This window comes from Ctenocephalides felis, unplaced genomic scaffold (assembly GCF_003426905.1).
Source record: "Ctenocephalides felis isolate EL2017-DRISC unplaced genomic scaffold, ASM342690v1 CF-g0.4_SCAFFOLD_03572, whole genome shotgun sequence".
NCBI lineage: Eukaryota > Metazoa > Arthropoda > Insecta > Siphonaptera > Pulicidae > Ctenocephalides > Ctenocephalides felis.
Window position 1 is genome coordinate 24022089 of NW_020539726.1, and position 21817 is coordinate 24043905.

Sequence of the window (21817 nt, forward strand, 5' to 3'; positions counted from 1 at the left end):
GATAAAAAAATCTCTTCGTGTTAGAGCGTAAGACATTATATATATTTAAGTATAGATAATATAATATATAATAATATATTTCAAAACCAAATATGTAAATTAAAATTATTATTAAAATAATTGCTTTAGTAATACATACAGTTTATAAATAAATATGCAAATTGAATGTTAGATCACTCATAAAAATAATTTCAAATGTGTGGTCACACTCACCTCATATATAATTTCAAACTTCAAGTCAAAATTTCTGCATGTTCATTGAGTTGTTACTAGTTTTGATTGCATTGTTTGGGATATAGAGCTAATTATAATATTTATTTTAAAACGTAATAAATATAAATATTTTCTGTTTATTCAGACTTTTTATGAAATTCCTATTCCTTACTAATATAAAAACATACTATAAAAAACAAAGACAATAATAATTATACACAATCACAAGAAAACATTTTCAAACAAAAGTATCACACGTCGCCATCAATAGATTTGCGCACAGGTGAATATATAGCTAGAATAAATTCATAAGTAAAAAAATTTAAAGTTGTTCCTATCATGGATTTAATAGCGGATAACATGAATCCTTTGTAATAGCCGGATACACCTTCTTTTCGAAATATTATCTTCAAACAGTGCCAAAACCCTGCACAGACGTAGAAGGATCCAGTGGGAACACTGAGGAAGGAAAAAGGATGAGGAAAAGGATAAAGATATAAATTAATCTACAAAAAGGTATTAACAACATAATTAACTCTTTCCACTCGCAAATTCTGCTTGAAAAGGGTTAATTTAATTAATAATTCATAAGTAGCAAGCAAAATATGAGTTCAATTAAAATTCGTAAAACCTTATTTTATTTAAATTTAATACAATTATATTTATTTACGATATATATGTAGTAACGTAAATGTTACGAACTTTGGTGTCAATTCTGTAAAATAGACGATAACATTGCGTTGTTATGGCAACGCTCTGTTATACTTGCTTCTTGATACTAAAAACTGTGAAAATGCGTAAATCAGACGTTTTACACATAAAACCGTATTATAAATACGCATCCCAATTTTTTATGTTTATGTAAGCAAATATTAGGTAGCATTTTCACAAATTTTAGTACCAAGAAACAAGTATAACATAGCGTTGCCTTAACAACGCTGTATTATCATCTATTTTACCGTAGAATTGACAGTTATCTATTTCGATTCTTTAATACTTGACTCCAAATCAGGAGAAAAAACTATAGCAAATCAAATTGCCCAAAGAGAAATTTCGTTTCAGTTCTTCAAAACAGTTTCAAGAAAGTTTATCATTTGATATATGCCTAATTTTCATACTCCATAAATTGTGCATTATCTATTTGACGAAAAAATAGTTCGAATCAAATTCAGTATGATTATGCTTATTGAAAAATTTCACATGGCAAAAATAATGTAGAATATAAATCTGCAATTTAAAAAATTCAGCGTAGACTTTCATTTACTAAATTTTTGTTTATATGACTTATAAACAATCAATTACTTGTAACTTTAAAACTTTAAATCAATTATAAAACATGTCAAAATCCTACCTTGCCACGAGTGACGAACCCTGAACTTGAAGCATCCTCCTAATCAGTTCCAATGGGTAAAGGACTGTTTTGGACAGTGAACCTGCACAAGCTCCTGCACATGCCGCACTGGCCGACTCGTTCATACATTTCATGTTTATGAAACAATCGTAGAAAACTCTGAAACAATATAATAAAGCACATATAGCAATTGAATATTTGAAGCTCTAAAGCATATTTTATGTAGTTTTATCAGCTATCAATGTTTCCGAGTCAAAAATATAAGACCCCATTAAGTATCAGAGCATTTTATTAACTATATTGATGAACCTCAAGCTCTTAATATGTTAACATTCAGGACCTCAAGGTCTTTCGAACATAAGTTGTGATATAATTTTCGACAAAATTATCGAAACAGTAAATTCAGTCCATTTTAATCAACTGTGCCAAAAAAAAACTATTATTTTTTTTTATTAAAATAATGTAAAGCTCGGTGCATACGACGCCAGTTTTTCTTGTAACAGGACTTCTGTCAAGTTTTCTGGTAAGGTGAGCAAGTATTTTGCGCCAAATGTTCACTTATTTTATGATTAATAAATAATAATAATTTTGTGCATTTTCAAATAGATTATTAAAAATATATACTGTGAATTTCAAAATTCATATTTTATAGGCCTAAAATGCACTAATGCTTATAAGCTAATATATATGCATCGTATTCGATTAGGATGCATCCATAAGATGATTTAAGCTTATAGTCCAGTCATTTGGTCGTTTTGCCGGTACAGTACTCCGGGAATTCTGAAAATTGGTAATCTTATAGATTTCGAGGTGCTCTTTACAAAAATCAACTTTGCCACCTCAAATTTGGACGGCAAGTTGCCGCCATATTGAAAAAATGGCGTCAAAAAATAGCTTTTTTAAAATATCTCCTTTCTGGCTCATTCTACGATAAAAGTATCTATGTACGAATTAAACTAGAGAAAATTTCCTACAATTCTTCAGAAAACCGTTTTTTTTGTAAAATTGATAGTTTGAGGGTACGGCCGCCTCAAAGTCTTTGCTGCTCTCGCCGTAGTATCAAATCTGTCCATACATGACAGCACTTTGAACTTGACTACATTCCTTCTAATAAATAAATATTTTCAATGTTAAATTAAGCGAATAAGATCTAGAAATAAAATAATTCAAATATTTTTCTGTTTTTTGGTGATTTTTTAACGCTGGGCAACGTTTATGAACAGAAATTATGTTAAGGATACTGCCGTTGTGAATAGAGAGCGTAAACGTGAAATCTGTCAAGCAAGATCGTTAATTATGATTTTTCATATCGTTGCTAGGTAACTGTCCGGCATGCACTAATCAGAAAATCTGGCATGGTGTGCATAGGGCTGCAGACTGTGGGGTCAGTAATATATATAAAAATTAAATGCCTAAAATATTGAGCATGACTTTTGTCGTTGAAATAAATTTGTATATTACAGTTTACACAAATATTGCAATAACATTGTTAACTTTTATTTATCTATTAAGAAAATATTCTTAAATGCTAATTCATATTTTTGATTAAATTAGAACATAAATGAAAAATTGACAATGACGAACCGATTTTATTATTTCCACAAGGACTGATTGAAAACATTATATAATTAGGACAAGAAATAACATATCAAAAATTACAAATGTCATTACAATGCCGAAGGGTCATGTTAATTCCTCGTAAATAGTGAATTGTAAGGCAATGCAGATGGCCGACTTTAAAGCTGCTATTGTAAATCCTCTGTAGAAAGGGCGAATTCCACCATGCGAGTAAATAGATTTAGCACAGCTCCAAATGGCGATGCAGTCTGTTTGCACGAATCTACGAAATTTTGAAAAAGGCTATGAGTATTTATCTTAAGCTCAAATTTAATAAAAATGTTTTCAAATTTCGTGGTACAGCAAACAGAACCGTACCTTTGGCCTTGGATCATTTGCCTTTTCCGTATCGTGTCCAAAGGATAAATAGTGCTTTCAGCTATAAAGCCGGCCAATGCTCCAGAAAATAAATATGATGATTGGGCAGGAACGCCAGGCATTGAATCTGTCAGTGACTCATATAGTTCGACAGATATTCTACAAGAATTTGATAGGTTTGATAGTGAAACAAATTTAACAAAATATTTTCAAGAGATCAACAAAATTTTCTACGTCTGTCGAGATTGACTACATTGAACACGATACATAAGCTTGTAGCGTTAAATATTTAATTTTATATTTTACAAAGCTTGGCTTTGAGAGTAAGAAGCGCCTATTTATAAAACTTCTAACAAATTAGTTTTAACAAGTTCAAATTATAAATCAATTTAAAAAAAACTGGTCGATTATCTAGATAATTACCTAGGTAGATAATCTACATAAATTTAAAGTACGAATTCAAGACGGATTGTTGAAAATTTTGATCAATAACAATGAAATAAGAAAAATATATTTAGTAAATCAATGTATTTTTGCCAGTTTGCCAGTTATATTTATTCTAGGCAGCACACGAGGCAAATAAGTTAAAAGTTAATGAGTAATAATAAAAAAGTTAATTTGTATGTATATATATATATATATATATATAAATATAAATTTTACTTCATACATTTTTCATATATATATTTCATCGTTTGCATCTTTGATGCAACATTTTCTAATAGGAATTCAAAACATTCTAATAGGAATTATGAAAAATTCCATTAAAGTCAGTGGTGTTGTCAAAAGGAGCGTTCATTAATCACGTGAGCGAGTTTTTAAGGATTTTTGGACCCCCTCCCCCTTGGTGATACATAATGATAGGGATCGTTCAAGTATTACGTAAGCAGATTTATTACAATTATTTACCCCCCCTCTTACCTTTGTCAGCAAAAGTAAGCAAATTTCGTACTGAAAACCCTCCCCAACCAAACATCAGGTGTTTTTTTAGTTACGTGAAAAAACGGTAAAATTTTTGAGTTTTTTTTTTTTGAATATTTGATTTTGTTTTTAAATCAGTTAAAGAATAAATACACGTGATATCTTACTATACTTCTTCCTCCCCGTGATATTTCGTGATTTTTGGTCTAACCCCCCTCCCCCCAAAAACCTAATGTGATTAATGGACGCCCCCCAAGCCGGAACGCGCCGGAACGGCGTTTTGGTACTTCCTTTTTAGACCGGAACAAGCCGGAACGGCGTTTCGGTACTTCCTTTTTAGACCGGAACAAGCCGGAACGGCGTTCCGGTACATTGTTTTTATGCCGAAACGTGCTCCGGCAAAAAAAGTTTAAAAAGGAGTGCTGGATTTTTTTTCTAATTTTTGTCGAAATGCAAGCGGCCCACGGACCGTACGTTACTCATCCCTGGCATAGTTTATTGCCACCAATAATCAATGGACCCAAAATTAGCACTAAAACCGGAACATGTATGAGTACCGGTTTTCAAACCGGTCTTAAAAATTCGGTTCCGGTAAACAAATATTCCAACACCACTGATTAAAGTCAAAATATAATTTTCATAATCTATGAGTTCTTGAAACTTTATTGCAAAAGTACTTGATTTTTTGCTCTAATTGCTTTTACTAAAAACAAGTATTTCCTCAAAAATATATAAAAACGAATGAGTAAGCCATGATGTTGTATATAAACATTAAATTAATCTCTTATACTTTTAAGATTAGCCAACATATGCTCACCGATAAAACGAGAACTGCAATCCAGCAAGAGGCGCTCTACTGAGGACTCCCGGAACAGTACCCCTAAAAAAAGCTTTTACGCCTTCCTTTCTGTAAATATCCATAGCCGTTGGAAACAATCCGCGATATTTGATTCCAGGAAAGCCTACAACTCGTGTTCGTACAACATCAGCTGGGTTTGAAAATACTGTTCCCGCTGCCCCTGCGACACAACCGCAAGTGAAGTCTATCGCTGGTAAATATTTTGCATGAGGCTCATACGATCCTGTCCATTTGGACAGTAGTTCATATGTTGAAAATTGTGCTACTCCATGAGATACGGACATCAACTGTGCAGGAATATGACCCTTCCAAAATACAGCTACTCCTTCTTTTTTAATCATTGTCCTAACCATTTCCGAAATTCCGTAGTTGATGTCCCGAGGTAAAAGTTGTATGCGTATTTTGAGGACATCGAAGGGGTTAATCAGACTCCGGGACACCGAAGCTGATAAGCCCCCCGCTACAATGCTCATCAAAACCGAGGTACCATCATTAGTGCCGGAAGGGTCATACCCGACGACCATCCCGAAGATTTACTCAGTCAAGAAATGCTTGTGCAAAAATCGTGACGTACTTAAGTCACGTTTTCGAAAGCTGGAACCTATTTTGGCCGTCATAATCGTTAAAAAAATTTACAAATGTCATCCAACTAAATTTCCAACCTTAGAGTATCAACATGCCGCTTTGGTGAAGTTTTGTTTCAAAATGTTTTTATATTTTTCTATTTAACTATTTTTATATTCTTCAATTTTAGTAAATTATTACATGAATTATTCTTGTTGTTTCATTGTTAAAATGTTCTTCTACGAAGAACATTACTGAGAAGTAAGACTACTGTAGATGATACAATTTTGCTTATGTTACAATCACAAACTTTTTCAGAAATTGATGTTCACTCTAATTTGGTCCACCACTAATTTTGGAAAATTTACACACGCATAACGAACTAGCAATTTGACATTTGATTTTGAAAACATTCATGACTTACTAATCGAATTCATAAGATAGATGAAACAAATGAATAAAAATAAAATTGCACTATGACATTGAACTGTAATCACAGTAAAACTTAAGTTTCTTTACCTATAAAAGATAACAATAGCATGCAACTTCCTTAAATAAAGATTTAGGTTTCTTTACACGACGGCAAGGATTAAGAAGAAAACTCGATAAAACAACAAAAACTTATTGAGACATGAAATATAATATCAATTTCCAACAAAGATAATTTTTGAACGATCTTTAGAACACTGCCAATGCGGCCATTTTTTTTTTTGACATATGGATCATCTGTCTTTACCGATAAATGATATTGATTCAGTGGCAGGATCAAAACATTCATTTAAGTATTTTTATATACTTACCATATCGAAAATTTCAATAACTTGTACCGCATACTAAATAATAAATTCAAGCACTTGTAAAGTTTAGAAAACAACTAAATTAGCACATAATTGACACAATTCATATTGAACTTTTGAGTACTTTTTCAGCACAAACGTCAGACGAGATCCTAGTCAAGTACGAATCTAAACGGTCTTACCCGATTTGCGTTTTTGGGCCAAAACTAAATGAGAATCATATGAGAATTATCTTTTTTTTAATTATTTTAATTTTGGTAAAAATCTAGATATTATGAAATCAATATTATGCAGAAATGCATTTCTAGTTTTTCTTTTGATAAAAATATTTTTTATTTTGATAAAATAAAAATTGAATTAACGTAATAATTAAGTATTATTAAGTTTATAATCATTTTCTTATCTATGGTTATAATGAACCAACTTCACAGCAGTGATATTTGATTGAAATCAGTTATGTTAACACTTTTTTAATTAATAATTTTTAAAATATCAAAAATTATTGAAATTTAATTACTTAATTGCTATTGATGTTCTAAATATTTGTCAACACTTTTTTAATTAATAATTTTTAAAATATCAAAAATTATTAAAATTTAATTACTTAATTGCTATTGATGTTCTAAATATTTTTCATATTTGATTTATTATAGAATGCAATAATTCAGCCTGTTTCAATTTTAGAACCCAATTCGTATTTGTTACCCTAAATTTATCTGGAGCATTTCTAAACATTTATAATTGTATCAATAACATTAATAACTATATGCGTTACAATTATTTCAATTATTGAAGAACAACATTTCTTACGTAGATGAGATCATACCACAAATATTTTATTTCTTTGCAATTACATATTTTCTACATCATTTTTTTAATTTTGCTTCATGTACACAAATCTTATAAAATGGGATTATATTTCAAGTATTGCAAAAATAAAGAAATTCATTTTACACAAAATGTTTTTAATAAATATTATTCTTTTCATATGATAAAAAATCATATTGACATTATTTTCAAAGTTTATTGCAATCTTTACTTTATATTTTTTATATGAATATTATAAAATTTACAATATATAAATATATTATAATCATATTGCATAAAAACTTTTTCATTGAATAGTATTCAAATCTTTTAGCTATTCTAGCTAATAAATATATATAATGACTTCCATTCAATAGATTTCTATTATATCAGACTTACAAATCATACTACTTGTACTACCTTTTATAATAACACTACATGATGATTCAAATAATACAAACAATAAATAATAGTCAGACTACAAGTCTTTCTGATCAGATATAAATGAGAACAATAAAAAAATTTAAAATCCATTTCGAATAATTAAACTATCATAAAATTTTATAAATTTCATCATACAGACAAAAGTGCAATGCGGTTGTAGTCATTGATTTTATAACACTTGGGGTGAGTCCTTTAAATAATCCAGACATACCTTCTATGCGAACTATATTTTTCAGACACTGTATTAAAGTAGGTGCAACAAAGTGTTCTCCAAAAGTTTTCCTAAAATAATGGAATAATCATTTAAAATATAGTAACATTAGAGACTTCACTTTATTCTGAATTTGAAATATAACAAAAAAAGAGATGTGGTCTAACACTTCATCGGTATCTTAAAACCAAATTCAAGGTAAAAGAGACTGCAAAATAACTGTTGACATGTTTTTCAATATTGTAAAATATTTGTTTATAGATTACATAAATTAAATTTAATTTCTTTCTTTCAGTATATGTGTATTTGTTTAAATATATCAAGATTTTTTTCATAATAATACTACTTTTTCAAAAATATGTCAAAATTTTATCATTCAAGATAATGAAAAGTACTTAATAAAATATTATAATACCTGTGCATATGAAATTCTTGTATTTGCAATCTTTTCTTCGCCAAATCTAATGGATATACAGCAATTTTACTGGTGAAACCTGATAGAGCACCCGCTGATATAGTAGCAAGAACAGGAAATTGTCTTTCTTCAGTTTCTGTCATTTGACTATAAAACCGCTTAAACATTTTATAAAACATAAACTGCGTGCCAGTCTGTGGTCCTATTTGAATAATTGAAGTCCAGCAACCTCTAAATAATCCTTTTGGCCCTTCTAAAGTCAGAATTTCTTTAAAGCCTTGCACCATATTACGGTAACCTCTTGTTGAATCCTGAGCGACAAGTCTTGTTCTAATTACATCTAAAGGACTAGATAAAATAATGGCAGCAGAACCTGCTAAGGTTCCAGAACTAAAATCTATTACACTGGGCCATAGAAATGATCGTAATGGTTGAGATAAATGATTGAGTTGATCGTAAGTCCAAAACTGTACGCTACCATATATTATAGATAAAGCTTGTCCAGGTACATGTCCTCGCCATAAAACTTTGATGCCTTCTTCTCTTAGCATACTCCCAACAGCTTGAGGTAATGAGGTGTATTTGGAGATTTGGGACCCAGTATGTATGGGTTCCACTTGTAATTGGAATCTTATTTTTATTACATCTAATGGTTGACAAAGGAATCGAGTGATGGCCCCACATAATGCCCCAGCAATTGCCGGTTTACTTGATGATTTTTTGTCGTCTTCAGTTTCATTTTCAAACATAATTTTATTAAGAGCATTTGACTTGGTTATCTTTAAACATACAATGTTTTGAAGGACATTTCACGTGCTCTCGAAATGTCATGTTGACAGATAAGAAGAGCGGGAAAATATTTATAATTATGAAATTTAAAGAAAATGGTTGCAATAATTGTTTTATTGTTGAATTAATACAATATTATTTGTCGCGAAGAAAGTGTTTTAACAAAAATGTAAGAAATTGGTTCGTATAATTCATGTTATTCTAAATGCACATTTTTAATCAATTAATTTGATGGTGGTATACAGAGTGGTATACAAATTGAATTATTTTAATTTATCTGGAGATTTGTTCAATTAGAAGCATCAGTTACTAAAATGAAATAATAAAAATAATTATAAATTCTTTAAACTATAAATTTTTAATCATCTTAATGTTAATCTTAAAAATCAATCATTCAATCACTGTTACATATAAAATTAAACAAATTGATTGCATTCTACAATTATTCAAAAAATTGGCTTACAAATTGACATATTGTTGATTTTTTCGAAATTAGAATTGCTAATATATGTTTAATTCATTATTGTTAATTTGCTTAAGAACAAAAATTTAAATCACAGTTGAATGAAATATATATTTAATAGTTTTGTGTTTATAGTGGCTGTATCAATAGTTGTGCTGTTAAATATAGATAAATTTTCAAATTTAATTACTTTTTAATAGTATGATTATCTATTTATTCAATTTTTAGAATATCTTTATACATAAATGAAATTTTAATTTAATTTGTTCGAACATAACAAGAATAATTAGTTTAAATTGTTAATTCAACATTATGCAAGTATATTAATATTTTTTAATTTCAGAGCACTGAATTGCAGATAAAGGATGTAAAAAATTATGTAATTATCTTTACAATAACTGGATTATCATGAAGCGAGCAAGAAAACATGACGAAGATAATGGATTTGGAGCATGGGTAATATTATTGTTATATATTTATTATAGTTGCTTTTTAAAATACAAAAAACACCAACCACCTCTTACAAAGCTTGACACAGTACTAAAACATGTCAATAGATACAGAAATATTTTAAACAAATCTTAAGTATCGAGATGAAGGGACGGATGGATTGAATTGGTGGTTGATATATTGGGAGGTATGTTCTGGATCACCAGTACGACCAGGAATTGTAATGATAGGCTGGACCCGAGCGGTGAACAGTTGAATAGTTGTTGAAATATTATATTTGTGATGTGGACTCTCCAGAGTCCACTGGTAGTGTGAAAGGCCTTTAGTACGAACAGCGATTTGATAGTAATTTGTAAACACACTTCTTACTTTGAATGATACTTTTATTATTCACTATTTTTACAATCTATAATTGTTGATAACCTTTTGGTTATCATATCAGCAAAGACTACATTTTACTGAATACTATGTCTGGCTCCAAGCTTCTCTCCAGGTTTGACTGACTGTCTAACTTTTGTCTAACTCTTATATACTAATTTATTGTTTACAACCTATTTACAAAATCCAACAGTAAGCACTTCCGATGTCCGCGTAACCTACATATAACTAGCAACGCGTTTTGTAATTATTAAACAAAATAATGATTCGAATTGTTATTACAGTTCAGGATGTAATCACCAAATAAGGTGTGTGTTGAAAATCTGAGTGATGTATTATCTGAGTATATTATATATCTGAGCATTGTTTATATTTAACATTTAACATTCGTTCCACTCATATCACAAAATTCTATATATAGAATAAAAGAATAGCCACAATTGAAAGAGAATTTTAAATTAAATTTAAAATTTGTTAGGCACACTATATATTATTGCTTACTTTAATAATTTTATATACCCTTTATAATTGCAATAGATAATTATCTATTATTATTATTATTAATATTATCTGTGTGAAGTACAATTTTAAAAACTTGTTTATTATTTAGGGTGGTTATATGGAAGCTAAAATATCTAAACTTGAGGACCAATTTCTTGGAGTTACTACTAAACAATCTAATCAATTATCAAATATTTTTAATGGCGTATCAATATTTGTAAACGGGTACACAAACCCATCAGCAACTGAATTAAAAACTCTTATGGCTGAACATGGAGGTATATTTCATCATTATCATAGACCAGGAAGAACGACATATGTAATTGCTTCAAATTTACCTGATGTTAAGGTAATTTTGTGATACTTTTAATATATGATTGATATATTATAATTTTTATATATTACAATATTAGAGCAGATCTATACATTATAATTCAAATAAAAACCACAATTCATTTATTTTACAGGTAAGATCTATAACATCTTGCAAAATCATTAGTCCTGAATGGGTGACAGATTGCATAAAGGCAAATAAATTAATAGATCATACTAAGTATCTGTTGTATACAAATCAGAGTAAAACGCAACCAAAACTTGCATTTGCATCTAATGTTGTACCAAAAACTGAAGGTATAATTATTATTTCAAATCTATATATTTGCATAATTTTACATGAGTTGTAACTTTCAGAAAAATCTAATGCAAAATCTGATATAGATTTACAAATATCTCCAGATTTATTTGATTCATCTGGGGAATCATTTTCTGAACAAATTATTAAATCTAATGTTGCTGAGAATGAAGAATCTTTATCAAACCAATTAGCACCTGAAGTTTCAGAAGCAACTTTAGATCAAATCTTTAATGATATTACTTCAACAAATAATAAGATAGATAATGAAACAATAGCATTACCGGAGTCTTCAAGCACCAGTAAGAAAAACACAATAAAAACAGCTGTTGATCCAGGGTTTCTTACTGAGTTCTATAATAATTCAAGACTTCATCACATTGCCACACTTGGTGCTGGCTTTAAACAATATATAACTGATCTTAGAGAAAAATCTGATGGAATATTCCCTGGTATACAAATACTAAACATGATGCCAAGAACTGATATTTGTAGGGTAATCTTTAAATTGTGCCCATACATGTTTACATATCTGTGTGTGAGCACTATTTTTATTAAATAGTATTTATAGGTAATTTCTGGAACTCGTATCATAATGCATATAGATATGGACTGTTTTTTTGTGTCAGTGGGGTTGAGAAATAGACCACATTTACGAGGATTACCAGTAGCTGTAACTCATAGCAAAGGGGGATCTAAATCTCATGCTAGACCTGGAACTGATATTAAGCAGGAAATAGAATTATACAAGCAAAGAAATCAGGTTTGTTTTATCTAATTTAATCAATAGAAAGTATTTAATTAAATTCTGTTTATAATATCTTTTGAAACAAATTTGAATGAAATATATTTAATTTATGTAGCATGTTTTGTAAGCAAATGTTTATTGCTTTTAAAATAATAATATTTTTAATATATATTCTTTCCTACAGTTAAATTCAAATGATAATGATTCATCAAAGGAAATGTGTGAAGTTGAAAGACGATTATGCAATTTAAATGAGCTAGATTCACTCTCAGAAATAGCTTCATGTAGTTATGAAGCTCGAAAAGCTGGTGTTACAAATGGAATGTTCATGGGAGCTGCTTTGAAGCTTTGTCCAAATTTAAAGGCCATACCTTACGATTTTGAAGGATATAAGGAAGTAGCTTATACACTCTATGATACAATTGCTAAGTAAGTTTTGTATTATGCAAATATTTAAAAAAATCGAAAATAAAATTTACCATATAGGACCAAATCAGAACTATAGCAAGTTGGGCATTATGTTTTTTATTTGTTTATGATTTTTTTATGTACGATTAATGTATAATTCTACTACTTTGTAATAATCAACTAAGTAGTAGGTTGCTCTCAACATATTTGCTTATTATAAATATATAGTTCATTAAATAATTTATTATAGATATACATTGAATATTGAAGCAGTCAGTTGCGATGAAATGTTTGTTGATTGCACAGATTTACTAAAAAAAACTTCAGTGACTGTTAATGAATTTGCTGCACATATTCGTTCAGAAATAAAACAGAAGACATCATGTCCGTGTTCTACTGGTTTTGGAAGCAATAAACTTTTAGCTAGATTAGCTACAAAAAAGGCAAAACCTGATGGACAATTTCATTTAGAAGATCATCATGTGGAGGAATATATAGATGACATACCAATATCAGATCTTCCAGGTAATTATCAAATTAATTGAAAAGGTTATTTGTCTCATATTTAGTATGTTATTTTTGAAATTATTACTGTATGAATCAATTGTAAGGTGTTGGACGAAGTACCATGAGCCAATTGAAAACATTAGGATGTCATACATGTGGAGATTTAAAAAACATCACACTTCTGACATTAAAAAAAGAATTTGGAAATAAAACTGGAGAATCTTTATATAAAAACTGTCGTGGGATAGATGATAGAGCATTGGTATATGAACAAGTGCGTAAATCTGTGTCAGCAGAAGTAAATTATGGAATACGTTTTAAAAATATGGAAGAATATGAAACATTTTTGCAAAAGTTAGCTTTTGAGGTGCATACGAGGTTGAAAGAAGTTAATAGGAAGGGTCGTTGTATAACATTGAAACTTATGGTGAGTATTAGCAAATAATATTTTTAATTGCTTGCAAAATATCTTGCTACAATTGATTGAATTGAAATGAAATGTATTAATCCAAATCTAATATTTTATTTGGTATCTGCAAAAATTGCTTGCAAATGAGGATAACTTATAGTTTTTAATTTATATTTAAGGATGCATTGGTATTTGTTATAAAAACAATATTCTTAAAGCTCTTAATTACATCATAAAGATTTTATGTTACTTAAAAAATTTCGCATTTTCTTTAATATTGTAGATTCGATCAGAAGAAGCTCCTAAAGAAACAGCAAAATATATGGGGCACGGATTTTGTGATAATATGAGCAAATGTCAAACACTTAATTTTGCTACAGATGATGTAGAAGTGATCACAAGAGCTGTTATGAATATAAGCAAAACTATAGATATTAAACCCGAAGATCTTAGGGGTATAGGAATTCAAATATCAAGACTCGAGAAACTCACAGCAACTCATGATGTTGCTAAAGGTTCAATAGTAAAACTTTTCAAAAAAGTAGCAGAAAATTCTAAGAATAATAAATTAGATGATGCAAGTAACAATGCTTCGACTTCAACATCTGAAAATGATACAAGCAGCAATAACATACCAACATCGAGTAAGACTGTAGAAAAATCAAAGGGTTCAATAAAAACATTTGTAAAACCATTAGAAGAGTTAAAAGAATCTAATGATGAAATCAGAAACCTTAACTTTGAAGTTAATGCAAGTTCTTCAGTGTCCAAAGAATATAAAAAGTTAGATGATACAGTGCCTGCTGCAAGAATATCTTCACCTAAGAAGAAAGATACTTCCAAAAAAGGAAAAAAACTTGTGAAAAATAAGAGTAATAATACTTTGGAGAAGTTTTTCGGTGAAAGGAAGACCTACTCCAAAACTTTGGGACCAGTAAGTTATTAATAGCAGTTTAGCAAAGAAATATTTAGCATAATTTCCTTATTTACATTTAATCATATATCCAACATTTATTTTAATTTTAGGAAGATCTGCGTTCTCTTGGAATTGATCCAGAAGTATTATCTAGTCTACCTGAAGATTTACGAAATGAAGTAATTAGGGATTGTCAAATTAAAGCAGAAAAACTTAATAAGCCAGGACCTTCGAAAGAAAACACAACCACCAGCAGATCAATAATTGAAGTGAGATGATATGATCTAGCAAAAATCTACTCTCTATTTAAATCTTACATGTATTTCAGGTTGACACGGAATTTTTAAATGCAATGCCTGATGATATTCGTAAAGAAATTGAAGCAGAAATGATGGCAGAAATTTTGTCGAATAATAGAAATGATACTAATTTGGTCATGGATCAAAATGGTGAGAATAAAGATTCAGAAAAATATCTAAATAAATTCGCAAATATTTACCAGTTTTCCACTATTACTAAAATTTGTATTCATCTTAATTATTATTAAAATTAATTCAAACTCACCAAATATGTTGAGCTTTAAAACACTTGTATATGATAGCACTGTATATGTAGACCTGAAAAATTAAGTTTTTAATATAATTACATATTTAACATCTTCACATAAAGTTATAAATGATATTTCATCTTACTTGATAAAAATTATGATCCATTTGTAAATAATCTGAATCAGTGCTGCTACCAGTATTTTTGTTCTACAATTGTGTTTCACGTTTGAATATTAAGTCATATAATATTCTTCAACAAAATATATTTGTTCTATGATGAGTTTTCAATGGATTATGTATAATGCATGAGTATATTAATAACAATTAATTTATGTAGTTGAAATACCTCAACAACCGGATAAGCCAAAATCCAGCAGTGTGTGTGGAGTAGAATACTCTGCCATTTTTGGTGATATAGCTCAAACAAGAACATTAATTAGATCATGGATTACTAAAGAAATGTGTCCAAAGTTTTGTGATATTGAAATGCTCAGGAAGTACTTGATGGAACAAGTGGAAGATGATATTCAAAATGTTTACTACATTGTGAAATTTTTACACAGGTATTAAATTATATTCAAATTCCAATTTGATATTTTAAGTATAAAAATTCTTATATTAATAATAATTATTATACTCATTTTATCATCTTTACTATTATATTCTACAATTAAAATTCACTGAAATCATTACCATCAATTCATGAGCTTATGATTTATAAGTAAATTTTACTGTAATTTTTTTCAGATTAATTTCTGAACAAATATCAGATGATGGCAGTAATTGCCATTGGCATAAAGCGTATTCTCAAATATTAGAAGGCGTTCAAGAAGCAGTATTAACTTTCTACGGCAACAAATTGTTTGTGGAAAACAATTTTAAATGTGATTATTGTTTTGCTATATAAAAAGTTTAAAACTATTTTAGTTTATGGTATTTTTTAAATGAAATATAAATTTTTATAGTATGAGATGAAGTTATAAAGCAAATTACCCAAAATGTTCTACAAATACTTTGAACTTAAACTTAAAGTAACAATATTGCTAAATGATTCTTTTAAAACTTTGAATATAAAGTTCTTTGATTTATATTATTGTAATTATTAGTGATGAAAGTTCAAATTTTTCTAGAAAGTTATGTGAAGTTTCAATTTATACAAGACATATTGAGTAAATTGTTTGCAATCACTTGCACCAAAGGTTGTTAAATTTTATATGAATTATATGAAAAATATTTTTTAATTTTTATACCTAGATTATATGTTTCTTTATGAATGGAATAAAGTTTTGTTTATATACAATTTCTTTATTTTGTATATGCTGCATATATAAATGGATTTATATAACATGTTATTAATGAATAACTTGTAATAAAGATAACTTACGCATAATGAAAATTATATAAAAGAAATCTAATCACATCACATTTCATTATTAATGATAACTTCAACAAAATCACTTGAACACTTCTAAATAAAGTTTAACCATAATATTGATCAATGTTCTAAAACAAATGTCATTTGCATGTATGTCTATTGCACATTTTTATTCACTCTAAATTAATTTGGCATTTTAATTCACTAACACTAATTTGTAGTCTTCATTTAACTAAAGTCCTTTAGTTTCTTTTTAATATTAAAACTTTTCAATTGTTTAGTAGTAAAGAGTTATGATAAAAACGAATCAACGCTTTGTGTATTATTCTACTATTTACAGTTATTACACTAAATAATATTTTATATTATTTTCATAGCTTCAACTGGAATGGTTATGGTAAGACTGAGGTGAATCGTGTTGGTTTTGATGTTGCATCTGATAGTTGCCAACCAGCCCCTGAAAAATATATAATGATGATTTTATAATTTTTATAGCATAAAGATGCTCAAATTTAAAAAATGAGTGATTAAAGATTCAATACAACGCTATGCCTTGCAATATAATTACAATCTTTAAATATGCCTTAGATACTTATACATAAAGACATATAGAAGTAAATTACTATTTTTTTTTAAATTTTTTTTTAATTTTTAGGAATAAAATATGAGTTCAATTACCTCTGGTGAGTCTCCCTCAGCGTTCATGTTGCCTCCGGAAAGTGAACCTATTTGTTCAACATCATATTTGCCTCGTTTGAATCTTCCATATAATGAAGAATAAGGCAGATTATAATGTATAGCAGCTTGGTTAATGGACATTTGACCAATTCTAAAAAAAAGTAAGTACTATATTATATATCTTTCTTTTATTATTTATTCAGATTTTTTTAAAAAAATATTTGTACCTGACTGCTTCCAAAGCTTCACCCATTGCGTCTTCAGACCATGGTGTTGGATTTGACCTCGACAATTCAATTCCTTCTCTTTTACATCGGCCATATAAAGTTCCTTTAAATGAGATGGTAATTAAATATTGCATACATTTATTCTACTAAATTAAAAAGGAATTTATTAATGATTCTATTCAACAAAGATAACACACACTAAGATTTGATATTAGATACTGAGATTATAAATTAGTGCTTAAATAATTTCCAGCTGAGTTATTAAATAATTTTAAAAAAATACAGTGAGAGAATAATATAATTTTTTTTTGCAGTAACACCATCTCGATGTTTTATCATATTATGAAATGAATAAAAAGAAAGCAAACAAAACTATCTAAGGAAAAATTCTATAAAATGAGAAACAATTGAAAATGACTTTACAGATTTTACATGTATCTGCTATTTTATTCCGAAAATTATTTGTATTTTCATTCTAATTATAAATTTATCTCATAGGAGATTTAAATATTTATTCACCTGTAGGTATTCCAAATTCCGCGCTGGCTCTCTGAACACTTGTCTGTCCAGTTCGGATTGCTTCTAGTGCTCTTTCTAAATCTTCAGGCGTCCAGGCTGTTGGTGCAGCATTGAAAGGAGCCGCAAGGCGTATTCCTTCGCGACGAGCTATTTTATACAAAGTACTACTCGGTATACCTGGATAAAAAAAACATTACTTGATTACTAAATAACATCCATCAAACTTGGTCAGTTCAATAAGATCTTGACTTTTATTATCTAGATTCTTTACGATCTAGATTCTTAGATCGAAGATTTGCTTGAATTTTGATTGAATTGAATCATGATATAAGTATTTATATTTATGCTTTTTATAAATTATGAAAAATAATTCACTGAAAAAACTAAACTGAATTTTCAAATATAATTAACTTCCCGTAGGGTGAGTTATAGTAATCCCAAAAAAATCGAAAATAAAACCAGAGGGGCGCATGGCATCGTGCCTTGAGGCATATTGCTGGAACTTTCCGTACCAAAAATTATTTTTTTTTAAAAAGATTAACATTTTTAAAGAAAAATTACTTAGAAAAAATTAGATTTTTGAGAAACTGTAAATTTTTGACAAAAATTTACTTTTTTTTGAAAAAAAAAAGACTTTTTGAAAAGAAATTTATTTTGAAATATTTTGGAAATTCTGAACTTTTTTTCAAAGCAATCGTACAGCTTTAACTGCACAGAGACAAAATAACAAAGCGCGTAAGCGCCGCGTCGCCGTCTAACAAATAAACATTGGTACGGAACCCATAGGAATGTAAACAAAGTTTATACTTATTGTTAAAATCTCTATAAAATATCTGATAATTTGATGTGCATATGTCTAATGATAATTTTTGACCGCCAAATGGCTTTTTTTTACTTTTTTTTACTAGATCTCCGAAACCGCTTGACCTGCCTTCATGAAATTTTAATCAGTTGTTCATCTTGTTAATACAAGTAAAATGTTTTTTGAATTAAATTATTCAAATCGGACGCTCCGTTCTCTTTAAAACTCAGTTACCGTTTTTGGCACTTTTTGGCCAATATCTTCGGAACGGCTAGACCTGCCTTCGCCAAAAACTAATCAGCACGTCCCCTTATCAATACGAATCGAATGTTTTTTTAGTTATTCAAATCGGTTGGCAAAAAGTGCCAAAAATAGTAATTGATTAAAATTAAAACTTTCTTAAAAATTTTAATTTTTAGCACGGGAAATTCCAGCAATTTGCTATTATTATTAACTTAATATGTTACAAATATTATCTACTACCGTAAGCTTTGCTCGCTTTGTTGGCCGAAATAGTCCCTGTCCGTAAAGCTTCCAGAGCATTATTCAAACTATCTTCGCTCCAACTTTTTGTAGCACCTTCTTTCTTTGGAGTATCAATACCTAGACGATGTGCTCTCTGCCATAAAGTTGTTGATGGTATGCCGTAAGTTGCAGAGGCCTGTGAGGAAAAAAATTATTAAAATATAAATTCCTCACTAACTCACCTATTTTATAATTGTATTTATTTCATATTATTACCTTCGTAAGACTCATGTTATGGTTTCTCAAAGCATTCAACGCTTGGTCCATATCTTCTTGAGACCAGGTCTTGGGGCCGTTATTCATTCGATGCATTCCATGTTCCGGAGTAGCGCTTCCTGATAAATTACCGCCGTACTGGTTCATCGATCCGTTACTATTGAATTTGTGGGGTTTGATGTCTTCATTACTACCATCGGACATCATGTCACCATACATCATATCTGGGGAAAAATATATACTTTTGAATGTTCATTCATTAACAGTTTTAGAATACTATTAATTAGTAAAAAGTTGGTAAAGTAATGTCTTTTAATTATATGAAATATATTTTATAAAAGTTTAAATATCAAAAACTTCATAATTAACTTCCCGAAGGTATAGTTTATGTTTTCAACAGATTCGCTAATTTTATGTTTTCTCGACGTTTCGAGCCATTCTGAATCGAATAAGACCAAATTCGGTAAAAGTATATGTGTGTGTGTATGTGAACAGATTTTTTGCTGTAAATCGACGTTTTCTCAAAAACGACTGGATCGATTTCAAAAATTTAAAAGCCATTAGATGCACCTCGATGAGGACTAGCGATTATCAGTTTTGTGCGACGATCAGCCAAGCCGTTTCTTTATAAATAGCAGAAAAGTGAAAAAAAATTCATCCACGTTTTAGCCCGCAATTCTGAATCGATTTTAAAAATTCAAAAACCGTTCGCAAGATATTGGTTAGGAATCGACCAGATTAGTTTTGGTAAAGATCGGCCGGGCCGTTTTCTTGTAATAAAGTGTAGTAAAGTGAACCGATGTCAGAAATTTAAAAGCCATTTTATGTATCTCAATGAGGACTATCGTTTGTCAGTTTTGTGCGACGATCTGCCGAGTCGTTTCTTTGTAATTTGGGAGAAAGTGTTAAACTTTTCATTCACATTTAAGCTCATACTACCAAATCGATTTTAAAAAATCAAAAACTGTTCGAAGGATATCAGCTGGGAATGACACTGATTAGTTTTAGGTGAAAATCTACCGAGCCGTTTCTTGTAATTAACTGAAAAAAAAATTTAAGCTGATTTTGATGGAACTTCTTTGGCGATATATATCATGGTCTTATAGAACTTACTGAAATATTACGGCTTTACGCAAGTAGCCTAATTTTAAAAAATCATCAAAGTTTAAGAAAATGAGTAGTTTTTTTTACGTTTGTTAAAATTTAAATTAGACGGTTTACTTGGTATAACGTTAGAGTACTTGATCTTAATGAACCTACTAAACCATTAAAGTCCTACAGAAACTAGTACAATTATAAAAATGATTGATTTGTGAAAATTTCCTTTTAAAAAATACTCCGAGTTCACGTTCACTCGGAATACTTTTAATCACTCATAAAAATAATTTATTTATCATAGATTTAGTCGATCATTTACACATATCGGGAAGCTCATATAACTTGCCTCAAGGCAAAATACCGACACCAACTAGTTATATTTTAAACCTACATTGAGTACGCGGGTCCTGAACAAAATTCATGTTACAATTATATAATTTGAATTATAATGTGATGATTCGAGCTAGTTAAAAAAGACAAAAGTTTATTACAATCCTTTATAAATATAAATAGAAAGAATAATAGGGAAATAACTAAATAAGGATTATTGAGGCGGAAAATTCACGCCAAATGTTATTTATTAAATATTTTACCATTTTATTTTTGTGCTTGTGTGTTGCTTAAATTATAAAAGTTTAACATCCTCCTTTTACCTGAAGGACCGCTATTTGGTAACAGTCCCAGCAACTCAGGTGTAACGAGCATGCTGTGCGAAACCGACAGGTGATCAGTCGGATCATAATGATCTCCATCGCCCTGATGATCCATGGAATGATCGGAATGCATAGAATTATGAGAGTGCTGAGACATTTCCATATCGATATCAGCAATTCTACTTTGGTAGTCATTGTCTGGTGACTGCTCGATTGTTCGTAATGTTTCTAGTTTTACTTTGACATCTTCCGTTCCGTCTAGAACTAAAGTATCTAGAAATAAGAAAATATTTAGTTTAATAATTTATGAATTATATTTTAAAAAATCTAACAACTATACTGTATGTTAACATACAGTATAGTTGTTAGATTTTGCAATTGCGATATTGCAATTGCAATATAAAAGTAAAAACGAATTCAAGTATATGTGAAGTCTACAAGAAAAAAAACAAACATAGC

At 29.3% G+C, this 21817-nt stretch overlaps 5 protein-coding genes across 5 annotated transcripts in view; 1 reads left to right on the top strand and 4 right to left on the bottom strand.

Moving 5' to 3' along the window:
* Positions 1-464: 464 nt before the first annotated feature.
* On the bottom strand, positions 465-1698 carry LOC113388252 (mitochondrial thiamine pyrophosphate carrier-like). The gene is made up of 2 exons (XM_026625651.1): positions 1565-1698; positions 465-672 (listed from the first exon to the last, which is right to left on the bottom strand). The coding sequence occupies exons 1-2, from the start codon at positions 1696-1698 to the stop codon at positions 465-467; spliced, it is 342 nt and encodes a 113-aa protein (XP_026481436.1).
* Positions 1699-3247: 1549 nt separating this feature from the next.
* LOC113388254 (mitochondrial thiamine pyrophosphate carrier-like) lies at positions 3248-5803 on the bottom strand. Its single transcript, XM_026625652.1, has 3 exons — positions 5238-5803; positions 3500-3658; positions 3248-3404 (listed from the first exon to the last, which is right to left on the bottom strand). The coding sequence occupies exons 1-3, from the start codon at positions 5801-5803 to the stop codon at positions 3248-3250; spliced, it is 882 nt and encodes a 293-aa protein (XP_026481437.1).
* A 2180-nt stretch (positions 5804-7983) lies between these two features.
* LOC113388255 (mitochondrial thiamine pyrophosphate carrier-like) lies at positions 7984-9298 on the bottom strand. The gene is made up of 2 exons (XM_026625653.1): positions 8518-9298; positions 7984-8173 (listed from the first exon to the last, which is right to left on the bottom strand). The coding sequence occupies exons 1-2, from the start codon at positions 9264-9266 to the stop codon at positions 7999-8001; spliced, it is 924 nt and encodes a 307-aa protein (XP_026481438.1). The 5' UTR covers positions 9267-9298; the 3' UTR covers positions 7984-7998.
* Positions 9299-10122: 824 nt separating this feature from the next.
* LOC113388256 (DNA repair protein REV1) lies at positions 10123-16172 on the top strand. Its single transcript, XM_026625654.1, has 13 exons — positions 10123-10225; positions 11208-11447; positions 11566-11728; positions 11789-12225; positions 12301-12492; positions 12662-12906; positions 13136-13410; positions 13497-13819; positions 14085-14735; positions 14828-14986; positions 15046-15166; positions 15603-15828; positions 16013-16172. The coding sequence occupies exons 1-13, from the start codon at positions 10178-10180 to the stop codon at positions 16170-16172; spliced, it is 3240 nt and encodes a 1079-aa protein (XP_026481439.1). The 5' UTR covers positions 10123-10177.
* Positions 16173-16956: 784 nt separating this feature from the next.
* LOC113387643 (protein bric-a-brac 1) overlaps positions 16957-21817 on the bottom strand; it is a 40935-nt gene continuing 36074 nt past the window's right edge. Inside the window, exons 7-13 of the mRNA XM_026624999.1 lie at positions 21359-21631; positions 19608-19831; positions 19350-19527; positions 18065-18241; positions 17546-17648; positions 17319-17469; positions 16957-17097 (exon numbers count right to left, since the gene is read on the bottom strand). Of these exons, the coding sequence (XP_026480784.1) occupies positions 17020-17097; positions 17319-17469; positions 17546-17648; positions 18065-18241; positions 19350-19527; positions 19608-19831; positions 21359-21631 (1184 nt within the window). The 3' untranslated portion in view covers positions 16957-17019. The remainder of the gene's footprint in view (positions 17098-17318; positions 17470-17545; positions 17649-18064; positions 18242-19349; positions 19528-19607; positions 19832-21358; positions 21632-21817) is intronic.